Below are 20,893 nucleotides of genomic sequence, written 5' to 3' on the forward strand. Positions count from 1 at the left end.
GTCAGAGAGATTAAACAGCACAAAAAGCCGGTGTTTAATCTTCCACTTACCTTCTTCACTGCTGTGATTGCTTTCCCTTTGGGCACTGGTTTAAACCTTTAAGCCATAATCCTTTGGTGATACAATTGGAATGGACTCTGTGTCAGTAATCATTGTATCGCTGAATTCTAGAGTTGGGAAGTCTCATTGGATTAAAGACGTTTGTTTGATAAATAGCGAACCTTAGTCTATGAGAAATAATTGAGGTGCCCACAAACCCAGCCTGGTTAGAGCTGCAAAGCCAGATTCAAACCTAGTTGTTCTTTTCCGCAATTCCCAGTCCCCGGTACATTTAAAGTATGTTCACAAATTCAGGATGCCCTTTGAGTTGAATTCGTATATGTCAGCGTTGTGTGTTTTTGTTTTTCTCATCTCTCTTTAGTGTTTCTGGATGTCCTTTAGCAGATAAGACTCTTAAATCCCTCATGGCTGCTAACTCTCAGGAGCTTAAGTAAGTATTGCAAATATGACCGCCTTGCCCTTTGTCCCCTGTGGTAGGACTCTCTTCGTTCAGGACCAGTGTGGTCGTTAACAAGTAGTAAATCATGCCTCACTAAATTATAACCAACGCGCTCTTTTCGCCAAGAAGTTCAAATGACTAAAACCAAATCACTGTAACTTAATTTAGTTAATTTGCTTGCTTTGGTAAAATCATATTTTACAAAAGTTTTTAAAGCATTAATGTAATAGTTAAACATGATAATTTTTTTCTGTTAATTACTAAATTTATATGCTAAATCAGACCTATGAAGGTGTGGCAAAGCATTTTCATCATCTAATAAGGAAACTGCATAATACTTTACCTTATGGGCATTTTGAATTGTACAACTGCCTTTCACTTTTGGGTGCTACACACAATTTTGGTTCATTTCTACTTAGTCTAAAGGATCTCAAAGTCACCTGCATATTAACTTTTACTTATTGACTTTATTTTCTTCTATTCTTTTCTTTTATTCCATATTTCTCACTTTATTTTAATATTTTGTTATATTACATATGAAATAAAAAGTTATAATCCACCTTATTCCATTAAAACTATGATAGGGCATAAATTTAGAAAAGAAGGAATAACAGTGAACAAAATTAATGAAATTTATTTGCAAATAATAATATTTTAGGAAACATGAGTGTTACTAGGTCTAGTAATAAAACAATATCTGTATAAATAGTAGAATCGACATTTGGTATCTAAATCACAGGTGAAATTTCAGATGTTAAGCCTTCTTAATACTTTGTTAGTATTCTCATTTTCTAACTTGTTTAAAATTTTTATTTAAAAATAACAAAAAATAACTTTATGGGAGCCGGTCCAGTGGCGCAGCAGTTAAGATTGCACCAATCTTACTCAGTTGCTCTAAACTTCAGCATTGCCCTATCTTAATAATAGCTATCACTTTTGTTACGTATTTTCTCTAAATATTTTTTCTAGGAAAAAAAGGTTGATAATACATTGAAAACATGTAGATTGAGAGCTGCTATAGCAATATTCAGTATTTACATGTTTTATACAGCCATCTAATAAGTAATATCTTTGGTTTTTCTCCATACAAAGAAGAAAGAGATATTTCTTTGACCACTTGTTTAGATACGCGGGGGGAATTTCAAAACAAGGTTATTTGGCACAGATTTTTCCATAACTGTAATATGCTGAGAAACCACTATTTTACTAAAAATGTTAGTAGAAAAAGACTAGCATTCAAGCCTTTCCTACAGTACAGAATAACTACATATTATATCTTTACGTGGTGATTGAAGACTCAATGCAGCATTCTCTGCTTAGCTTGAAGAGATGTATGCTGATTTTATATTTCCTTTGATAAAAGCATTTACTCCCTATTTTCCATCTCAGGATTAGATATAAAAGCATTTCCATGAAAGTTCAGTGGGAAAGAGTTTAAGAAAAGGGATAGTATTCAATTTTCCTTTGGATTATTATTTTTCTCAAACTCTTGTTTGGGTAGAAATCTGAACCGGGATGAGTATACAAGTAAATCTTTAATAACAAAGATAATGTCTACAAAAACCTTCCGAAAAGCAAACATTTTATGACAGCCTTTGTGTTTTCATTAGTATTGGGCATTTTTTTTAAAGATTTTATCTTTCCTTTTTTTCCCAAAGCCCCCGAGTGCATAGCTGCATATTTTTAGTTGTGGGTCCTTCTAGTTGTGCCATGTGGGATGCCGCCTCAGCGTGGCCTGATGAGTGGTGTGATGTCCACGCCCAGGATTCCAACTGGCGAAACCCTGGGCCGCCAAAGCAGAGCGCATGAACTTAACCACTGGGCCACGGAGCCGGCCCCAGTATTGGGCATTTTCTTTTAAAAAGGCAACAAAAGGATGAGAATTTGTAGACATTTTTGTATTCGAGTGTATTTGGAAGCCTATTCCTAATCGGCATTCCAAGTAGAATTGGATTCCTCTTCCTCTTTCACCTTTGCCATTCCAAATTTAATGGTTGATTGTCGATAACAGTTATTGGTAGATTTTCCAAAAAGCCATTTAAACTGAGCCATGAGGCAGAACAGACCAGGTGCAAGGAACTTAGATTCTCTGGCAACTAGATGAACTTGCCAAGTCTCTGGAGCTCACATGTACCACTGTTGTTTGTCCGAATTTCATGGATTATCGTGGTAGTGGAGCTTATCAGAGGAAATAAATTATGCACAAAAACAGTTTGGAAAACTTTTTTCTTAGAGCCACAAATAAGAACTTTACATGATAGACAGAAGCCCAGAAGCAAGTTGTGGGCAGAATTTTTGGTTCCTTCCAAAATAAGATTGAAAAAAAAGAATATAGGATAACGACTAATACATTGTCTATCAACCATCTCCCAATGGTTACATACCTTAACATTTTCTTTAAAAATGGATTCTCAGGTGCCAGCCCAGTGGCCTAGTGTTAAGTTCGGTGTGCTCCATTTCAGCTGCCTGGATTCAGGTCCTGGGCGCAGACCTACACCACTTGTCAGCCCTGCTATGGCAGCAACCCACATATAAAGTGGAGGGAGATTGGCACAGATGTTAGCTCAGGGCTAATCTTCCTCGACAACAACAAAAAAGAATTTTTAGCCAAAAACTAATTATATTTAACCAAAAAGAGTCCCACAGACAGCTCCTTCTGCTTAGTTCTATCTGAATATGTCATGACCCCCTCCCCCGACTATAGCCCACCACTGTGCTCTATTCTGTGTTTTCAGGTGTCCAACCCCAGGTTGTGATGGTTCAGGGCACGTGACTGGAAACTATGCTTCCCACAGAAGGTAGGATGGATCTCATTTCTGAGAGATGGAAATCTGAGTGTCAGCAGCAGTGGCCAATGAGATCACATGGTTTTGTTCTGTTCTCTGTTGGGTACGTATTTTAGCTTGTCCGGCTGCCCTCGTGCCAGAAAAGGTGGTGTCAAAATGACTCCTACAAAGGAAGAAAAAGAAGACCCTGAACTCAAGTAAGTGCGACAACTGAGGCCGCAGCATTAGGGCCAGCTGTAGCTTATAGTCAATTGGGTGGCCCCTTGGTTAGGACGCAACTGAGCATGGGCTGAGTTTCAGGGACGGTGCACCCTAGTAAATCCAAGTACCCTTGAAGCAGTGGGCAGAGCGTTTGGAAACTCGAGAAAGAGTTCCCATTCCTAGCATGTTTCCAGGGTTCTTTCACAACGAAAAGGAAAAAGAAGGAAGTTCATACTTTTTTCAATTGTTTTAAAGGAAAGTAGCATTGTGGAAGTGCTAGAGAGTAACAAATGTGGCAGCATTTCCTCCTGAAACTTTAACTTTGCTTAAGATGACATTTTATCTGAATTGAATTCACACCTCTGAGAAATATGCTGTCTAGTCTCAGATGATATATGCAGCTATGGATGTAGATATTTAAACAGTTCCTTCTACAACATTTCTAAACACAATATTTAGACATTTGGACCCCATAATTCCAGTTCTGTGAGCGATGTGCCATGTAACATGGGGCAAGGCAGTTAACATTTTATCCCTTTGGTCTTTGTTAGGAGGCAACATAACGCAGTACTTATGTGATTGGCTAGAGCTAAAAAGTGTGGGCGTGACCTTGACTCCACTTCTTGTAGAGGGGGTGGCAAGTCACCTAAGCTCTATAAGCCTCATTTTCCCCACCAAAAAATGGGATAGCCCTCTCTGCCCAGTAGATTTGCGGTGAAGATTACATGAGCTAGTGCATGAAAATTGCCTAGCTTGGAGCCTGTGGATTATTATTACTGCTAGTACAATGCTGTTTTGCTAGTTATAGTGGCATCTTTTAAAACTCTATAATCTCACCGTTTGCCTTCTGGATAGTATAGAACCACCACTGCCTTCTTATTCACTCAGTCACAGCTCTTCATGTCTCTTCCAGCTGTAATGTCTCTGCTGTGTCTCTCTAGGTGTCCTGTGATAGGGTGTGACGGCCAAGGTCACATATCAGGTAAATACACATCCCACCGCACAGCTTCTGGCTGTCCCCTGGCTGCCAAGAGACAGAAGGAGAATCCTCTCAGTGGGGCCCCCCTCTCCTGGAAACTGAGCAAACAAGAACTGCCACACTGTCCTTTGCCAGGCTGCAATGGGCTGGGCCATGTAAATAATGTTTTTGTCACCCACAGAAGGTAACATTTGCTCTCTGTCTTTTTGTTGTGTTGTTGTTGTGATTGTCACCTAGGTTGCTTTGCGGAGGTGAAAACCCCTCCTCAAGGCCATGTATCATAGCACTTTAGATGTTATAACAATGAGTCTAGCTAGATAGATATGTGACTAGTTTGAAGAATGAAAAACATTATTTTCTCTATTTCTGAAAGTTCACTACACAATTTTCAAGTGCTGTAGAAACTGTGCATTTGTTTTTTGCATTCCAAAATATTGCTTATGTTATTTTTTTAATGACTCAGTCTTTTAATGGTTCACTTCAGTTCCAAGTGGTGATATCCACTCTATTATGTTGTGCATTTGTAAACTTTCACTTTACATATTTATATCACTCCCTTCCTCTGGTGAGCTGACTCAGTTTCAGGCCAAATCGTAGTTATTTTGCTGCTGAGAAGATGTGACTCATCCCCGACGGCCAGAAAGAAAATGATACAATGACTGCTAAGTGTACGACAGGAGAAGAGATTCAGAAAACCTTTTACACTCTCACAACGACTTAATTCCTTTATCACTAAGTGCTGTGTATTTCAACCCAGCCGTTTGTTGGGAACGGTGATCTTAGCCCAGCTCTTTGGTTCACATTCTACCTAAAGGAAGGAGCTAGAATGTTCACTACACAGTTCTCCAGTCAATGGAAGCCCTGCGCATGATGCAGATTAAAATCCAATGAAGCTATAGTGAGCCCTGGTGCTTTGCTTACGAGCAGTAAGCAGGTATGAGCAAAGCTGGGGCATTTTGACATACTGTTCAGATTTAAAGATACATATTGATGGCATCAGAAAATGAAGCCTTTCAGGAAAGGCTGATTTAAGTGGATATGCAGTAACACCTGCTTAGGTAGAAAACTTGAACTTTTTAAGCAGTTTATTTTTGGATGGTTTTCAAAGGCATAGTCACATCCACAATAGCACACCCTGTTTTATTCTGAGTTTGAATCATCATGCCATATTCAGGAATGACAGTCACAAATCAAGTGTGCCTAATGGCACATTTACTGCACAGTAGCTTTACTTTCTTATCATGGACTCGGTAATCTCCATGTTAGCATTGATAATGAAATATTAATGTTGTACTATGGTGAGCACATCCCTCAGTTAACAACTACAGAATTATCTTTAAAAATCATGAAGAAGTTTTAAATGGTGACGCCAAATCTTGATGAGGGTGCGGAGCAACGGGGACTCTCACACACTGCAGGTGGAAGAGTAATTGGCAGAGCCGCTGTAGGAAGCAAATTGCCTTTAAGGAGTCGGTTGAAAATGAGCAAGTGAATGTGCTCTGCCACCCAGCCACTGAGCTGTTAGGCTTACGCCCCAGAGAATCTCCTGCACAGTGGAGCCCAGACACACGTCTGAGAATGTCTGTGGTAGCATTGCTCTGCTAACTCGAAACTGGAAACAGCCCACGTGCCCACTAACAGTCAAGCTCATAAATAGTATCCACATACGGGGGCTGCCATAGGGCAGTGAAGATGAAAGCCCAGGATGGGTGAATTTCAGAACACAGTGCTGAGTGGCAAAAATTGCTGACGAATGTGGCTGCTTAGAACAACAAAATCGTCTGATCACGTACTATGGAAAACAAGTTTTGTTCAATGTCATTATAGTTTTGCTGCAACTTAAATGAAACAGATGACATTAAAGGCAGGACGCCTGCTGAGCCCCCGCAGGACACGCACTGCCTGGGCATCTGAATACACTTACAGCGCTTCCTTTCCTCCTCTCAGGGCACAGACTATTTTAATAAAAAATAATGGTTTAAAAGTTAAAGAATAAATTAGAAACTTTCCCATATCCAACTGCATTTGCCATGGGAGGGGGTTATCATTTGGGGCTTGTATTAATTTGAGTCATTCTGTAAAAATCAGACTACAGTATGTATAAAGCAGGGAAGAACTAGATTCAGCTTTATTATTCATGGAATTTTGACTAATTTGGAACAATTCGTTTGCATAATATTTATGTAGAATTTTAGGTTTACAGAAAATAAAGTAACAAATACTAAAAAAAGGCAGTTATACGAATGCAGAATAGTAACATTTTAACAAAACTAATTCAACAATAATAGCAGCAGTAGCTATTTATATTTTGACTTCAGAAAAAAAACATGAAACATTTCTACATTATTTCCGTGCCTTTTGCTTTTGTTTTAATAGACATTTACTTGTTACTTTCTACAAAAAGACTGCAGGTTATAATGTAATTAGTAGACAGGCAAAGGCTTAAATAGTAAGTAGTGAATAGAAACTTAATTTTTATGAGAAATAATACATGTTTCACACATCTGTATAATTTCTATTTTCACAGCTTATCTGGATGTCCTCTAAATGCACAAGCCATCAAAAAGGGCAAGGTCTCAGAAGAGCTAATGACCATCAAGCTCAAAGCAACTGGAGGTAATAAGAGCGTGTGGCTGGAGGTGACCGTCCCCACTGAGGTCTAGATGGGAGCTCCCCAGAGGGTTCTGCATGCCAAATTATACTCTATATGGAAAGTGCAACTTCAATATGCAAGAAGGAAGCTTTCCTCAGATTTGAACTAGCAGTATCGTTTTATCTAAAAAGCAATTTCTTGGTTGTTTTCCTTACTTTTTCATAAGGATCTCCAGCAGGGAAGAGCAAGCAATGAGAGTTGATGGATTGAGATACACTGGCCGCACTTTTGTCCGTCAGTCTTCACAATGAGAGACTGTGCATGAGCACGCGTGTGTGCGTGTGTGTGTGTGTTCCTGGTGTAAGCCCTCTATCAGATTTCAAGAAACACAGTTTCTGGCATCTATATTTGAATCCTTAAATTTTGTTGTATACTTGAAATGATATTTTATGGTGAATCTGGATGGTTTAAATTTAGCATCTACATCTGTATTTCCCTACATATTTCCTTAGCGTCGATTCCTTATCAAAGTTAATATAGGGGGCCAGCCTGGTGGCACAGTGGTTAAGTTCGCACATTCCACTTTGGCGGCCCAGGATTCACCGGTTCGGATGCCGGGTGCAGACCTATGCAGCGCTTGTCAAGCCATGCTGTGGCAGTCATCCAACATATAAAGTAGAGGAAGATGGGCACAGATGTTAGCTCAGGGCCAGTCTTCCTCAGCACAAAGTGGAGGATTGGCAGCAGATGTTAGCTCAGGGTTAATCTTCCTCCAAAAATAAAAGTTAATATATTTCTAAACTCTGTATTTGGATCCTTCCATTTTCCTTTGATTCTTGAGCACTTTTCTTAACATTTCTCATCACCTTTGTCTCAGCCACGTCTCGTTTGCATTGAAGATCATTCTACAGCATCTGAGAAACATGGCAAAGCAATTCTTTTGCTTTGGAGATTTTATTTGATGGGGTCCTTGGCACATGACTAGAATTGAGCTGGGGACTCAACTGCTGTTGGTTTATTTCTCTGAAAGCATTGCTCAGTCTTTTTAATTTATGTGTGAGTTTTTAGAAAGAACATGTACAATATCTGAAGGAGGAGGAAAGCACTCTTGAGCTTCCTACTGATGTCCTTTGAGGCCTTGTCTGCTTTGAGGACAGTCCCTTAGGGCCTGCTCCCCACCTGAGTGCTCACTGCTGAGATCTGAGGGAGGTCATCACCTGTGTGGAGCAGCCATAGCCCTGGCTTTTAGGGACAGGGCTGCACTCCACATTCTTTCCCACGTTGAGAGACTCTGTAATAGTTCTTTCTCCAGATGCTTTCCTTGTTCCTTGGAAATACTCCCCATTCCTCAAATGCCTCTTAGCACATTTTCCGTGAAATTGGCACAATATTTATTTATGTACACATCACCTTACTTCAAGCAATATTTAAAGGGTGGGAAGCGCAAAGCTACTTAAAAAAAAAGGAAAGCTACTTAAAAATTCATTCGAAAAATGAGACAAAAGAAAATAAAAGATAAGAAAGCAAGATGGGGCAAGCCTGAGGATAGCAGAAGAATGTGTGGAGCCAGCCCTTTCCGTAGGTAAAAAAAGATCTCAAGTTTAACTTTCAGCTTTTTAGAAGCCAAAGCAAAAGTAGAATATAATGACTATGAGACTCACACCGTCAGTAAGTACATTCAAAGCAAAACTCTCTTTGGAACTGAATGTGTGAAGGAAACACTTCCTGTGAGTCTTCATTGTAAGAACACCAACACCTATGTAGTAAATGTAACATAGATCACAGCTGTTCCTAATAAAGACAGAACAAGATAATAAACTGTTGCATTACAGCAAATTACAATGAAGCTTTACAGAGCGCCTGTGCCACGTGAGCTGGCACACACCTCTGCCAGTCTGTCGGAACCACTGGTAGACTGTTACAGTTCCTGGGAGCAGCTGGACTGAACGCACGCTTCAAAGGGTCCCGTACAAATCCAGCATCTTCAGCTGAGCTTTCAAAGGACGTGGAGCAGCAGTGAAATGGGTGACACACATTCACAAGTGTCTGAAGTGAAGCCATGCTAGATGAGCCAGGAAACTGGAAAATTACGTGTTTTTATAAGGAGCTAGAGGCTGATGCTCATATGAAGCTTGAGAACTTACAATAACTTGTGCATGAAGAAAAATCCACCTGAGTTCAGGTCAGTGGTCAGTTGAGGGTCAAGGAAGACCTCAAGTGATACAAGGTCTGCTCTACAGCTCTTCATGCCCTAGCCCCTGCCTTACAGCTTGGCCACAATAATTGTTCCCTGGATGATTTATAAAGCAGGTGTAACCTAATTCTCCTTCAGTCCTAAAACAACAACAACAAATTACAATAAAATACAAAGTACATGTGACTTTAAACTTCCTGGTGTACTTTGTTAATTTAAACTAGGTACAAATCATTCAGCAATTGTTGAATTAGGTAACATGTTAGGAGAATCATACCTACAAACCAGTTAAAAGCTGGGAGGTCTATACTAAAAATATTTACATTAATTTTAGAAGAATTGATCTTCAATTCTCCATCCTTGCTATAATTTAATTCCACACTAACGTTTTTAAGACTATTACTAGTCCTTGATAATAAAATTAGATCATCTGTACATGAACAACTGCTTGCCTTTCTATTTTTTGTGGGGACCAGTAAAAGTTATGATAGTTGACCTACCTGTACATTCTTACATTTAGTAGATCCTTCTAGTTCTTCCCCTGTGGCAATGTAGCATGTTCTAAATTAGTGATACACCCTTCCTTTCTGGATATTAACTCTCCTTTCCCTTTTATTAACTAAAATAGTCAAATTTACATTAACTTACTTTCCCCTAAGTAAAAAAAGAAGTAAAATTTTACTCTGTAAACATGATAAAAAAACAAAGATTCACTCAAGAAATATAATCAAATTTGTTCAAAATGTGATAGAATTGTTTCATTTGTATAATATGGAAAAAATAACTACTTAAAACCCCTTATAAGTTAAACACACTTGCTATAAACAGATATATATATCACTTATAAATTCATAAAGAAAATATTATTATAAATTATATAACCCCTAATTATGTAAATTAGGCCTAGATTTGTACGAAGAAAAGATTAGAATTGTTGAATGCAAAGACAGCAAATTCTCTTGCTTTTCAATAGGTAGATTCTATAAAGAAGCAAGGCTATTGAATAGTTCAGTAAAATATTAGTGGAAAGCTTATATGGTTTCCTTGATCAGCAATACCTAGCTAGTGTAACCCAACACTCTACACTCTACGCTACATTCTCTCATAAATGTACCCATGAAGGAACATCAGTGCATACATTTTATTGATACTTTCAAAACAGATTAAGTATCTGTGAGTATATATAGCATTATAATGGCTAAGAGAACATATTCAGGAACCAGAGAGTGTGTGTCTTGAATCCCAGCTCATCATGCTTTGGTTTTCCTATCCATAAAATGAGGAAATAAGTGTATCTACCTCCTGGGATCCTGAAGAGAATCAAATGAGTTAATATTTGCAAGTGCAATGTGAAATTCACAGTCTATGGCATCCTCGTAGCTCCACTTAGCTACACATAAAGACTATGTATGGAGACGAGGTTGGCAGATGAGTGTGTCAGTGGAAATAGATAAGGTAATGTAGTCATGGAAAAACATTTCAAAGAAATTGACTGAATTTGCTCCTGTGGCTAAAATATCTCCCCAAATCCCAGAAATCATAATGAAAACATTAATTCACTCATTTATTAATTACATGAGAATTTATTGAGTGCCTGTTATGTATTAGATTCTATCATAATATTTCTTTTTTGAGGTCCCATCTCATGATCACATCTCCCCCATAGACTTCCAGGCATCTTTTGTTATTGTCTTCCAAATGATCCCACCTTGATTAAGAGACTTGAGCATCTTCGCTAATCCTAACGAAACATAATCCTAACTAGATCTCAGCACCAAGAACCCAGGCTCTCACTTAACGACTCTTCTCACAATCATCCGTAACTTGTCAAAATTGAACTCTTCATTTTCCTGCTGCAAGCTGCTGCTCCTCAAGTCTTCTTTATTCCAGAAACACCACTAGTTTCCCAGATGCTCGAGCAGAAACAGGTAGTCATCCTTGATTCCTCCATTCTCTCATCCCCTTCCTCCAATCTTTCAAGTGTTGCAAATTTTACCTACAAGTTTTATCTTGAGTTCACTTCGATTACTCCTACTACCACTGCCATGGGGCAAGGGGTCATCAGATCCAGCCAGGACCCCTGCAATAGTCTCCTGACAGTTTTCTGCCCTGTCTCCCCTTAAATCCATTCTCTGCTCAAAAACCTGAGTTTTGCTTTTGAAAAGTCAGCCAGATCACATCACTTCCTGCTTAAAATCCCTCACTAAGTCCTGTTGCACCGAGCATAAACCCAAGTTCCTTGTGAGATCATCCATGACCAGCTCCCTTCACTCAGTGTGCATCCAGCCAGGAAGACTTTCTTACGGAACTGGAGCAGAGCTTCCCATTTCCTTCCCACCCCAGGCTTTGTGCTTTCTGCTTCCTCTCTGTTTTCACACGCCACCTCTTTCGTATCAGTAAAGTCTCAGATTAAATGAGTCTTCTCCAGTGAGGGCTCTCATGGTACCCCGCTTGTTCCCTTCATAGCTCTTCATGTTTGATGAGTGTTTCCTGGCTTATTGTCTACTTCATCAGATATTATGTAAGAAAATACCATTCCCTGAGGTGGAATTTTATTCCAAAGATCAGAAAGGAAAGAGAATGTGTCAAAGAAATATACCAATAGAAGTTTTCATTTGCTCAAATCAGAAAAATTTCAAGTGCTGATGTCACTCAAAATACCTATTTAATTGAGAATCTATGCTCCCTGAAGTTGTTGAAAACAAATATTTCAATCCCAGTTTTCCAAGAGAAGACCCTGTGCCAGCATACCCACTGATAAAATATGGTGCTCAGAATGCAACCCAATTCTCCAGAGAGAGCTGGCCAGTGAAGAGGAAATCCTGTTTTCCAGAGACCTTAGTTCCCTTAGTGTGGTCCTGGGTAATTGTTGATTGTTTTCTTAGTAGCCGTCACACTGTTGACTCATATTCAAGTTGATCTAGGTACTAAAATACCTACATCTTAGTTGTTTGTCTGCTTTTATTTTCTATTGAATCTCAGAGCCCCGTGTTAGATCAGTCTTATGACATATTCTTTTCAGAGGTCCACTTTTATTTAGGTAGTTAATTTCTTTACATAAAGCAATAAGTACCTACAAAACAGCCACCTGTTTTACCATGCTATATGTAAACTTTCAGGGCTTACCTTTTTCTCTTAACATTATACTGGTAAGAGTCATCCACATTGTTTTCAGGGGGCATGTGGCTTCTTTCCATGTTGTGCTTTTGTGAACAGTATGCCTCATATATCTTGCGCATGCCTCCTAATGTACATGTGCAACCATTGTCTTGAGTGTGCACCTAGGAATGGAATTGCTAGAGCATGTGAAGTGCATCTTCAGTAGATAGTGAGCGATTTTAATTTAAGTATTAGTAACCCCAGGAAAGTGTAAGAGCCTAGATCTCTTTCAAATTGTCAACTCTCCCCATCTTCCTCTCATGAAATCAATCTTGTTAAATCTAAATGCAAAAGTTTACATTTATCCCTCTTAATTGTCATCTTTTTGGTTTAGATTCATCATTCCAGACTGTTGAGATTGCCTAAATCTTGCTTCTGGCATCCATACTATTGGCTACCATTCCTAGCTTTTAAAAATATTTAAAATGTATTCATATTCCTTCTATAAAATAGTGATGGGAAAATAACTCCTGTTCATTGAGAGCCTACTCTGTGTTCAGCACTTTATATTTTATTGCATTAATCCTCACAACATAGATTTTCTGCCTATTTTACACACAAGGAAACTGAAACACAAAGAAGTAAGTTGCCCAAGTTCAAGAACAAAAGTCAAGGCCAATATCCAAACTCCAAAGCCCATGTTCCTTCTCCAGATTGCATTTGCTCCTTATCCAAATCCATGCGGAGAACTCAAATGGTTTGTCCTGGGCTCTAACCCACCTCCCAGCACCCCAGCTCTGCCTCTAATAATCGTCCATAAGGTCCCACCCAGTTGACAAATATATAATTGATCAGCCTAATTCATGTCTTACGAGTCCCTGCAGCACTGTGTACGAGAGAATGCTTGGGCTTTGGAATTCAGTCCCAGCTCTGCCTCTTACTTTGGACCCAGGCAGGTTATAGAGCCTGTGTCGGTGGTTAGTGAGGCCTTTAGCCTTTCTAAGGCTCAGCGCCTTCATATGTGAAAAGGATATAATGGAACATGCCCCACAGGGTGCAGCAAAGTTTAAATGGGAAAATATTTACGAGCACGAACATGTGTAGCAGCGTACCTGGAACATAAGGAAGCTACATTAAATGGTGGTACTTTTATCCTCTCTTTTTTCTTATAAAGGAATTAGATCCTGCAACTCCTTTTACTCACCTTTTTAGAATCTTGGTTATGGATTTGGGTAATAATTCAATATTTCAAATTAAACTCTAATTTTCACTTCACAAACCACAAATTAAATGTAAAATGACTCAGATTTGTCACAGTCTTATATTTTCATTTTGAACTAAGATAGTCTTATTCTTTATAGGTATAGAGAGTGATGAAGAAATTAGGCATTTGGATGAAGAAATAAAGGAATTGAATGAATCCAACCTTAAAATTGAAGCAGATATGATGAAACTTCAGACGCAGGTAAATACACAGAAAGTTATCTTTATGTTCATCATAATCTTTAGTGAAGGCAAAACACTGAACTGTTACACCTCGTGGTAAAAATATAACGATATCTTGCAATCAATATACTGAGCACATCTCAAATACAGAATTACTGTAAAAACTCGAATAGGTGGGTCACCCTGGGCCATCATTAATTTGGTAGCTATGGGCAAAGCTACTCATGTTTTTGCCTTGGGCGCATCAAAGGCTTGATAAGCAAATAAAGCAGATCATTCCATAATTAGAGTTCTTAGAGCATGCAGTGCTTTAGAAAAACTGTCATGAGAAGATATGAGACTACTTAGTTTTATTCAAAATTCAAGTAAAGCAGAGCAACTTTTCAAATTTAATTTTTCTAGAACACCTCTAAATGTGTCAGTATTTGTTAGAAACAGAGCTTTTTGGAGATTTTACTGAATAGATTCTTTACCGAAAAATGCAAGCAATTTCTCAATTCTGCATTCTCCTATGTAATGTCTGCCCCATCCCTGATTAAATGTACCCAAATGGAAATCAAAAGTCTAGTCCAGGACTTTTTTAAACACCAATAATGACTCTATTGCAACAAGTCAGAAGGAAAAAAATAATGAAACAAAGTATAGACTGAAGTATCTTTCTCCTTTCTGTCCACTCCTCAAACGTAGGATTCCTAGACCACCGTGGTACTGACTCTCAGAAATCCTCATTCACAGCAGCTTAAGATAAAAGGTTTTAGTCCACCTGAAACACAGGTTTGGTTCCCTTACCCAGTGTGACTAGTGTCATAATCTCCTATTCATAACCATCAGGTGTACAAAATCAACTTGATGCATCGGTTTACAAGTCATGTGAAGTCCTCTTGTGAACCATTAGTGAAGAAAGCAAAGCCATCTGTCCTCAGGGAGCTTAAAGGATAGAATAGGGAGGCAGAAAATAACAAAAAAAAAAATCAAAAATGATAAATTATGTTGTATGAGAGAAGGGGGCGGGGAGAAGCAGCCAGATTTCAATATAAAATAGGATAACCAAGGTAGGCTTCAGGAGGAAGGAAAGATTTTGGCAAAGACTTGAGGAGTTGAGGGAGTTAGCCCAATAGGTATGGGGAAAGAGTATTTCAAACAGTAAAAACAGCAAGTGCAAAACCCTAAACCTTGAAAAAGCCCAGAGTTTTGAGAAATAGCAGGATGAGTATGGCTCCAGGTGAGTAATCTGGGGGAATCAGAGGAGATGAGTCCCCGAGGTAGTACGTGGAGTGTGCTAAGCCATTTTAGAGACCTTGGTTTTTATTCTGAATGAATGCAGAACGATTATGGGGTTTTAAGTCAATGGTTAACGTGATCATTTTTGACCTACATTCTGGCTTACATTTTAAGAGACTAAATTTGGTAGCTGTGTTGAAGATAGGCCAAGAAGAGATTCCATGGGGCAAAGCCAGACACAAGGCCACCCATGAGAAGGCCGTCACAGTCACTCTGGTGGCTGGGCCCAGCGGGCAGCAGCGCAGGTGGGTGCAGTCATTCCATCCTGGATTGTCTGAAGGAGGAACTCAGTGTATTTGAAGTGTGAGAGAAGGAGAGCCAACAGGGATACCTCGAAGGCCTGCGCGATGTTCAAGTTGCTATGAACTGGAAAGGAAAGGACTGTGTATGGAGCAGGTTTGTGGGAAATAGCAAAGATTTACTCTCGAACATACTGAGCTTGAGATAGCCATCAAATAACCATATGGAGATGTGGAAACTGCAATTCATGGGAGAAGTCTGGGCTAAAGAAATAAATTTGGTGATGTCATTCCAAAACTTAGAGCAATATGATGGGGTTGCAGTTATGTGAAGAGAAGTTACAGTGTCTACATTCCTTGGCATTTAGGTTCAGTTGATATTTTCTTTCAGAGAGAAAACTTTCGGACTCCTTCCAAACTCTACTTCTCATATTCCCAAGTTATTTCCATTTCAGATCACATCTATGGAGAGCAACTTAAAGACGATAGAGGAGGAGAACAAACTTATAGAACAGAACAATGAAAGCCTGCTGAAGGAGCTGGCGGGTCTGAGCCAAGCTCTCATTTCAAGCCTTGCGGACATCCAGCTCCCACAGATGGTAAGTCCAGGGCTGGAACGTGGCTGCTCCATTGCAAGTGTTTGCAATGTCAGTGTGCGATCACAGGTACCAGGCCTCCTCATGGATGACTTGCAATAACCTCCCTCCTGGGAACATGATAGATACATACATTTAGATTACAATAAGGCCAAGGGTTTTTATAGTGTAGGAGTCTCTTAAAGATGAGGGTTTATTTGAAACTTGTTTTATAATGTAATATGAAAATTGGAGGCTAATGCTCCCTTGTGAAAAATTTGTTTCCAGGTATAAAGCTTACATTGCTTACAAAAGCTGAGACTCAGCCCTTTGCGTCATCTGTCCAACTCAAGAACTGAAATAAAAGTCTTTTTTAACTTGGTGCTTTCTTTATACTAGATACAAAGAACATACCTCACTTCTCCTTATATAGAATAAAAAGTACCAAAGTGAGCAAGGCATCCTTATTTCCAAAATCCAAACACGTATTTGAGCTATGGCAACTATTTAAAATTCATAAAAAATTAGTTTCCTTTACATTTTCACAAACATTAAGCATGTGGAAGAGGCGCTGCATTGTTGAACACTTTTAACTTCCTCAGTGTGGGCATGTTTAGAACAAGGTTTCTAGACATACAAATTTTACGTATAGAATGGTTTAGAGAAGCAGCAATTTAATGAAGAAATATGATTGATTTTCCTGAAAGCAATAAATCCTTCAACTTACCCAACTTCCCAGCATGGAGCCCTCGTCATAACCAATCCCAAGTGTGTCTCTTGACATTAAAAAAAAATCAATAATTAAAAATATCAATAGTGGAATAATAAAGAATACAAAGGAAAATAAAGTATTACTTTATGGAAACTATTAAGGTAATTATTAGAAATTATTTTGATATTATTTATTAATGTTTGTCTAATTCATACTTCAAATTTGTTTTCCTTAATATTTTTTCCTTTGCCAGTGTCCCCAAAATAATCACTACCATACAAGATAAATTGTGAGTTTTATAGCTACCCTACGAGACACTCTAGTGGTGATTTCTGAGGCTGATCTCACCGGATGTTCACAAAAGTACCCAAGACTGAGCATTGGTGTGCCCGTTCTACAGCTGAGGCTCAGAGAGTTTACATGATTTGATCAAGGTCCCAAATCTGGCACCAGTCGGGCGGGCCTGGGTCTATCACGTGGCCTTTATCCACTCTGCCACCTGGGTCTTATCCAGTTACATGAGTCTCCAAGAGACGTGTGACAAAGGAAAGGCAGACGCTAAAAGGGAACAGAAAACCAGTTAGACAACACTAATAATTTAGATCAGAACCTTGCTGAGCACAACAAAATAATCTTCAAATTTAGAAAACCTACCTTCTAAATAGAACAATAACAATAATACCCTTAATATCTATAGTATTTAGGCCTTTTACAAGTCCTTCCTTTCAAGTATCTTGTGAAGTAAGGCACATGTCATGTTTTCAAAAAGATGGGAAAATGGAGGGACCAAAAAATGATGCGTAGCATTCCCTTTGTGTCGTTCATTTCCTTTCACTCATGCATGCAATTTCCACATATTGAGTGTCTATTCTCTTTGAAGTACCACGTTAGGCAAAGGAGATACCAAAACACAAAAAGAATAAGTGATGAGCAGACCCTGACTTTGTGAATCTCATATTCTACCTAGAAACACAGAGCAGTAAAAAATGGGTTACAATGATGCTGCAAGGGAAAAATGGACAAAGAGGATGAAAAAGGATAATTTTTCACCAGACAACTGGTTAGTGAGCAGCTTGCTCAAATCTTAAATTCCTTAAATTCCAGCCTAGTGCTGTTAAAGGAACCATCTGGTACAAGCAAAGCCTTCCTCCCCAGCCTCAAGGACATTCACCTTCTGCAAACAGGAGGTCTGTTTTGCGCTGAGCACGTGCCATTGAAGCCAAGGCAGCCTCTCAAGAGTAGCGCAGCTTTGAGGCAGCCAGACATCTACCTTACGTGGCTCCAAACTGACCACAAAATACTGTACCATCAATCACATTAATTGAGTAAAGAGTGAGCAGATGAAGCCCACACCCACTCAGTCTCTTTCCATCTCCCCAAACTCAAGCAGCAATGCGGGTCCTTACCTTCCGCCCCAGACTCTGGGGTCACTGAGACTCTGCCGCGTTACTTGGTCCTCCTTCTGCCTGAGCCTGAATCACAGTGATTATTTCAATGTGTTTTGTCTCCATTTAGGGGCCTATCAGTGAGCAGAATTTTGAAGCATATGTAAATACGCTCACAGACATGTACAGCAATCTGGAACGGGACTATTCCCCGGAATGCAAAGCTCTGCTGGAAAGTATCAAACAGGCAGTGAAGGGCATCCACGTGTAGGACCGCAGCACTGCCGGGCAACCGTAATCAGGAACAGCAGTGACACAGGTGGATCTGACAGAGGCTCCTGTGCTGCTAAGGCGTGTAGGTTGCCGTACGAATTTACAGTTGCAACATTGCACTAATTTTTCCCCCAGCTGACATAAAAAGAAAGAAAAACTATGATAGACTTTTTGGATTAAAAGCAATGCAGTCAAATATTAGATCTTATTTATTTTCATATGTTTTTCTTTATTTCTTCATTGCACTCTTTTTTTTTGTAAAGTAATGTAAAATAAATGTGACGTTTTTATATTTTATTTATTTCTAATCAAAGAATTTTTTATCTTTTAACTGCATTTTGAAGTCTGCCATATTTTTACAAGTGTGTTTATTAATTTATTTTCCAATAGAATTTAAATAGAAATGCTATTCTCAAATCACATATCTTGCTGGGTTTAAATGAGAAAACAAAAAAGTATGAAGGAAATCCTTGTTTAAGGAGTGCACTATGCTCCAGTTTGATTTTTATTGCACACTTCTTTCCCCCCTTCTCTGGCTTTGTATTTGTAAGTGGGTGTGCGGTGAGATGCACGGAAGGCATAAGAAGATAAATGGCGCCCACTAGTGGCAAATGCGCTCTCACAGAAGCACAGTACACTGGAAATCGGCCTGTCCAGAATTTGTTAGCAATAATAAAATATAACAATCAGCAAAGTATTCGACTTAGCTGTACGGTTTTAGTCAATATGAATTATTTATTTGAAATGTTTTAAGAAAACATAAGCTTTTTTAGTGATGCAAATTGTCTGTTTTTCAAGTCATATCAGATAGTTCGCAACTCATATCCCAAGGTAAGAACTAAGACTTGATGTGACCAGCTAGGCTTTCCCGCCATATGTTGGTACAATATACAAGTAACAATATTGATGTAGATTTGTACTGAGCAAATACAAACACAGACAAATGGAAAATTTTGTAGACACTGTATCCCCTGAAATAGCATTTATCTTACTGGGTTGACTGGAAGGGAATGGAAAATAGAGTAACAAGTGAAAAATGTTACTCCAATCTGAGTAATTACTTTGAACACTGGTGACATTATTCACCCTCCTTAGGCGACAAGACGACTCTCAATTTGATCAAAATCTTTCTGTAGAACTACAAGTGCTGCAAAGTATACAGACTCACACGCTGGCACACACACATATACACACTCACAGACACTCACACACGTAAAATTGAGCCGCAATCTTGAATTTCTGGATGGATCAGAGTTTAGTAGTTGCTGTAGTAAAGGCAATGTCTATTTCAGGGATTGTAAAGTAGTTAAGCATTGTTTCAAAGTTTTTTTATATTTATTTTTTTTAAGAAAAAGGTATAGACAACCAGCTAAACTGCCTTTTTGGTGTGCACACACACCTCGCGTGCAATGTGCCTCCATGTAAATGGACACTTGAACTTAGTGTGGGCTTAATTGTCTGTGCTATAACAAAAGTGTTTATTTTTTATTAGCCTCATGGACATGTAGATTGAATGTGATGGCACTCACAGGCTTGATATATTCCACTGTTATTACTGTTATCTGCACAAATTAAAAGTACTACAGACAATAATTCCACTTCCATGACTCTGTGGTCATTGTTATGTATTAAGTGGGGCTGATCTTTGGTTTGGGGTTCATTTGAACCCTTGAATCTTAGTTTAGTGAAAATGAGATGTCTGTTCTTAGGTAGGAACGGTGTTTATTTAAAAATCCATTTAAAAAGAAGAAGAGCTACCATATGTGCTGTCTATTATAAATGGGACACCAAACAAAATTTTCTATTAAGGGTATGTACTTGCAAACATTTTGCTATACAGTACTTGATAGATGCATACAAATGAGTTCACTTATTACAAAGACAGAAGTTTAATTTGCTAAATATTTTAACAAGTTTGTTATATATTTTATTTAATTTAAAAGAAATCTCTTACCAACCTATGTATTTATTACTATAATTTACTATGACTTCGGGTTAATTTATTTGTGTTTGCATAGTTTGAGCAGGATGTTTTGTGAAGTATGTTTGTATTTATTTGCCTTCTTTGTATTTGATGTGTTTTGTAATGTGCACTGAATTTTTTTTCCTTTCAACTATGTTAATGATCGATACTGTAAATTGGGTCTTTTGTAAACAACAAAAAAGCAATGATGTATGCAGTTTTTTAATTTGGAGTAGTTTGTTTGTATACTGTTTCTTCAAACAATTAATATTTCTTACATCAAAGCAACAAAATTGTGTTCAGTGCTGTACATTTGGTGTATGGTAGGAAATAAAAATTGATAATGAGCTTTGCCGTGATCTTTCTCAGGCTACTCTGTGGAGCCGTTATTGCCCGCCCATGAACAACTCTGTCCTGGAGGAGCTCTGCCCCGGCGGAGTACGCTGGAGCTCTCCGCTAGTTCTGGCGAATTCCACTTCTCTCAACCAATGTGCTTGGCTTATTTTTTCACCCCAAATGGACATAATCTTTTGACATTTGATAAACTGTCACAGCCTTTGGTTCAGTACACAGCTACAGAGCAGTGGATGAATTTGATATGAAGAAAAGCCTTTGCTAGCACCAGGAAATTTACCTGGATCTAGTGAGCATAAGATACAGGCCCTGCC

At 38.7% G+C, this 20,893-nt stretch overlaps 1 protein-coding gene across 4 annotated transcripts in view; it reads left to right on the forward strand.

The window, feature by feature from the left end:
* Positions 1-20,572, forward strand: part of ST18 (ST18 C2H2C-type zinc finger transcription factor) — a 98,205-nt gene extending 77,633 nt beyond the window's left edge. For all 4 annotated transcript variants that reach the window (XM_023648623.2, XM_023648625.2, XM_023648624.2 and 1 more), the window contains 8 exons: positions 422-490; positions 3,235-3,297; positions 3,402-3,482; positions 4,428-4,649; positions 6,993-7,081; positions 13,713-13,816; positions 15,773-15,916; positions 18,120-20,572. In XM_023648623.2, coding sequence (XP_023504391.2) covers positions 422-490; positions 3,235-3,297; positions 3,402-3,482; positions 4,428-4,649; positions 6,993-7,081; positions 13,713-13,816; positions 15,773-15,916; positions 18,120-18,260 — 913 coding nt within the window. In that variant the 3' untranslated portion in view covers positions 18,261-20,572. The remainder of the gene's footprint in view (positions 1-421; positions 491-3,234; positions 3,298-3,401; positions 3,483-4,427; positions 4,650-6,992; positions 7,082-13,712; positions 13,817-15,772; positions 15,917-18,119) is intronic.
* Positions 20,573-20,893: the final 321 nt, after the last annotated feature.

Source organism: Equus caballus, chromosome 9 (assembly GCF_041296265.1).
Source record: "Equus caballus isolate H_3958 breed thoroughbred chromosome 9, TB-T2T, whole genome shotgun sequence".
Classification (NCBI taxonomy): Eukaryota; Metazoa; Chordata; class Mammalia; order Perissodactyla; family Equidae; genus Equus; species Equus caballus.